General features: G+C 42.0%; 1 protein-coding gene across 1 annotated transcript in view; it reads right to left on the bottom strand.

Annotated features, from left to right (window-relative positions):
- Positions 1 to 4,418, bottom strand: part of MAP3K3 (mitogen-activated protein kinase kinase kinase 3) — a 30,591-nt gene that overhangs the window by 7,378 nt on the left and 18,795 nt on the right. The window contains exons 9-12 of the mRNA XM_029085126.1: positions 4,062 to 4,146; positions 3,745 to 3,823; positions 2,708 to 2,899; positions 532 to 680 (exon numbers count right to left, since the gene is read on the bottom strand). Of these exons, the coding sequence (XP_028940959.1) occupies positions 532 to 680; positions 2,708 to 2,899; positions 3,745 to 3,823; positions 4,062 to 4,146 (505 nt within the window). The remainder of the gene's footprint in view (positions 1 to 531; positions 681 to 2,707; positions 2,900 to 3,744; positions 3,824 to 4,061; positions 4,147 to 4,418) is intronic.

The following is a 4,418-nucleotide window of genomic DNA, read 5'->3' as shown; positions in this document are numbered from 1 at the left end:
TTCCAATGTGCCATCACATCACTGTTGTTGATTAATTTACACACCACAATACAGATGGTTTTGAGGACAGGGAGGATTCAGAAGCAGAAACTGGTAATTAATACACTTGATACAGGGCCTACCATATAAGCCTAGAAAGTCATTTTTGCAAGTGCATGCAGCTTTTTTGTTTAAAAAAAAAAGAAAAAAGAAAAAAGAAAAAAAAGTCCTGCTCTTTCTGGGTTTAGTTACATTCACATCCATGTCTAACCAGGAACACAGGGCAGTCTAGTATTCCTCAAGTAAACTGGCAACTAACCAAAAGGCTGAGAAGGGAGAGCCAAAAATGAAGCCAGAAAATGGATTTAAGTTTCAGGCTGAAGTTAATAATATGGAAAAGTAATTTTTAAATTACTCCTATTCCTCTCCACATGACTTGAAACCCTAGTACAAACTAAATAAGATGCCAACTTTTGAGGACAGACAGACACAGGCACTTTACAGGATCTCAAGATCTGTGTAATGAATTTTAGAAGCTGTGATAAGAATTACCTTGCTTGTTTCAGGACTCTCTGGGTCAAACTGGACCTGCTTAGCTGCAAGCTCTCTGCCTGTGTCCACATCATAGCACAAATACACACGACCAAAAGCACCCTGGCCCAGCAGTTTTCCTCGTCGCCAGTTTATTGGAGCACTTGGAGCTAAAAAAGATCAGTAATATGTTATATTTTCATTTTACTATTTAAAAGATAACGGTGATCTTTTTGAAGATCAATTTCCATCACACTGGGACTGAAACAGGTATTTTGGAGTTAAAGAAACAGGCGTGAGGCACTCTCCCAAGTATAAAGGAGTTAGTGGCAGAACAGGATCCAACCATTCAGACTCTCAGCACCTGCCGACTGGTGTCCCATTAAAATGAAACTGTGAAACATTTTGTAAAGATATACTACAGACAAATTATTCAATGAGGTTGATGAAATGTCATTCCACTAGCAGGGTGGATTCTACAACATCACTATCTTAAGAGATGGGGCAGCAATTAAACAGCATCTTCCAACCCTTGATCTGTAGTTACTACATGCATCAGATGAAGAAGAGCTGGATCAGCCTTGCTAAATCAATCCCACATAGCTGGGAATGACTGTTAAGCTTCTGGGACAACTTGAAGGACATTATTTCTGAGTTCCTGGCCAATACCTGGTTAGTTTGGGATTCCTTCCCCTTCAGGAAAGACTTCACTGCAAGGCTATCTCTACAGCTGAAAAATTAGAAGTCATAATTCCTTACTAGACACTGATAAGATTTCTCTTCAGCCTGGAGAAGAGCATCCTGAGAGGGGATCTGATCAATGTCTATAAATACCTGAAGTGTGGGGGGCAAATGGATGGGGTCGGGCTCTTTTCGGTGGTGCCCAGTGACAGGACAAGGGGCAATGGGCACAAACTGGAACACTGGAAGTTCCACACAAACTTAAGGAAAAAATTCTTCACTGTGAGGGTGCCGGAGCCCTGGGACAGGCTGCCCAGAGAGGTTTGGAGTCTCCATCTCTGGAGAGGTTCAAACCCACCTGTACACTTTCCGGTGCAACCTGGTGTAGGGACCCTGCTTTGGCAGGGGGGTTGGACTGGACGATCTCCTGAGGTCCCTTCCAACCCCCACCAGTCTGTGATTCTGTGAAGGTAGGGGCCATAAAGTAAGCACAGTGCAGGTGTCTTCTTTACCTGCTAAACAGTCAGACTCTAATAAAAATATAGGTGAGAACCAGCTAAAGCAGCCAGCTCCAACACTCCAGCAGGAGGTTATGTCAGCAGGGAATTACGAGTCCTCATTTTTCTACTGCACTGGGGAGTCCATTGCACAAGCAACGGTCTCTCAACCCAGAGATTAACACCTGAGCCCAGTTTTCCAGACTGCACCTAATACCAAAGTGTATTCCTCAAAGACTGGTGCTTTAGCTCTAACTTTGAAAACAGCACTACCAGACTCATGCATTGCAATGCATCCAGTTATGTTATATCTAACAAGAAACTCTAAAAACAAAGACCAGCCATCTGGACAGTGTGAAAATAAAGAAGAGCTGAGAGATCAGTTTTGCCATGTCTAATTTAATCAGATTTACTGCCAGTCGGTGTTTTAGTGTGTTGCTTACTCTGCTGAATGAATGTCTTCATTTTGATCCTTAAATTACTGTATGGGGTATCTGAAGTTCATTAGTAATGATTTATGCTCCATTTCTTTTTTTCATAATACAAAGTTCCCCAAAAAACAACTCAGGAAGGCCATTAATACAAAAGTAAATCTTTTTACTAAGGAGCAAGTGAAATAAATACAGCCCTTAACTAGTAAAAGAACTGTAATCCACAAGCCTGACTACAAATGTTAATGTATCAAGAAAATAAACAAGCTTGTCTCACTCTTAAGAACCCTGTAGATCATCTAGATCCAATCAACTTAGAGGTTTTTTTACTTCTTTGCTGAATTTCCAATGCTTTCTAAAGGAAAGGCCAGCTCCCAGTGCAAGACTACATATTCTTAGAAGAAAAAGAGGACCTGTCTCATAGGTGAGAGAGACCAGTCACCACACAGCCATGTAATTATGTGGTTTTGAATGGCTTGTTAAAATCAAGCTATGGTAATATACTGGGTCTGGAGTTCATCTCTAAAAGCTTTTCTTGCCCATAATCCCAGGAGGTTTTCCCCAGTTATCATCAGGGTGACTGCTTACATTTGGTGGGGATGTTCCTCTCCTGCACACCGAGGGCATTTTCACTGTCAGCACTTCGCAGGCGTCCCCGGGGGTCCAGGTACTGCAAGGCCAAGCCCAGGTTTTCTCCGTTGGTGCTTAAGGAACGACTTGAAGGGACCAAGGTGAAAAGATTCCCTTGGTGACGTCGTATCCGGGGAAATGTCCTCCGGCCTGGAGAAAAAAAAGTAAAATTTTTAAATAATGTGCTTAGAAGTGGAAAGTAATGGCTGGAAGTTGAGCAAAGAAGAGAAAGGAGAGAAAAAACGTGTTCTGGTCTGTTCCCATGGAGTAGAATCTACTGCCAAACAGACAAGATGCAAAAATATAACAGCTCAGGGCTGATGTTCCTTGAGTTCAGTACAGCTTTGGATCATTCTCAAAGTAGAAAAGGGAGAACACTTTGTAATGGCCTCAGCACAGTAGTGCAAGATCTAAACTTACCTTCCAAGGCAAAAATCTGGTTTACAGGCTACCACACAAGCTCTGAGGTTTGTTAACAACTACACAGACAGAATGACTTTCTAGAGAATGTGCCTGGACTTGCAAATAAAAACCATAAACAAAGATTATGACAACTCGTACCTCTTATGAAACTTTGAGAAATTAATTTGCATAAAGCCATTTGAAGAGCAGAGATGTGATTCTTTAAGTCACTGGTATATTGAAAAGACCCAGAAGCAAGTTTGCATTGTGAATTAGCAAAGCATAATGAAACCTTGAGGAGGAACCCACTATATATAATGAAGGCCAATAACTGTGTCCACTGCTTAACCCCAGCAGTCACGGATCAGCCTAAATATCGCCAGAAAGGACAAAGTAAACCAAGAATTACAAACAACCAGTGTGTGTTGCTATGACAATGTGTCATCGTGCAAGGTAGCATCAACTTCAGCACTAACTGCAAGGACCAGGACACTTCCAGACTCTTCAAAGAGAGAGTTACACTTGTCCCTGGAGGTTGCCATTGTCTCATCTTCTTTTTCAAGCCTGGAATCGAAGGTCTGAAAACAACTCACCGTCGTTGTAGTCTTTGTGTTGCATGGAGACATTGTAGCGCCGAGGGTAGGTCCCACCTTTCCCCGCTTTGTCGTAGATCTGATTCTCGCGGTCTGGAAGGAGATGCAGAGAGAGAAGTGAGGCTCTTTCAAAAAGTATACGATCTGATGACAGAATTTTCTTTTAACAGCAGGGGTTTTTTTAGGAAGAGGCAAGTAATAAATAACTTCATAGCTTTTCTATCAACATATCCCCAGTTCTTCTATTTATACAACCCCAGCAAGCATGGAGGGGAGCCAGCAAACAGCAAAAAATGTTTGGATCAAATAATCTTTACACTGGACACTGACATACCTGAGAACTCCTGTCTATTATCAGGAAAGCTTTGTGCCCTTGACATCCGTGACTTCCGAAAAGAAGGACTATTAAAGAAAGAAGGCAAGAATAAGTTTTGCTATCTACTGGAGAGAAACTTCCAAGGACTTTAAATAGAAGCTAATATATTTGCACATCAGTAATGGGGATTCTCAAATCTCTGTCCCTGCAATAATTTCATGCTACATCTGCAAAGCTGAAGTCAGGCTAAGCCCCAGCTAACCAAACTATTTCCCAATGCAGGCAGTCATCCTTTCTGCTCAGTTTGTGCCCTTTATTCAGCAGCTCCCCAGCCTCTGGTCTGAGACCTCACTATTGT

The sequence above is a fragment of the Antrostomus carolinensis genome, unplaced genomic scaffold, assembly GCF_000700745.2.
Source record: "Antrostomus carolinensis isolate BGI_N321 unplaced genomic scaffold, ASM70074v2 scaffold32275, whole genome shotgun sequence".
Classification (NCBI taxonomy): domain Eukaryota; kingdom Metazoa; phylum Chordata; class Aves; order Caprimulgiformes; family Caprimulgidae; genus Antrostomus; species Antrostomus carolinensis.
The sequence above is the reverse complement of the archived record's forward strand: the minus strand, read 5'-3'. Positions and strand labels throughout refer to the sequence as shown.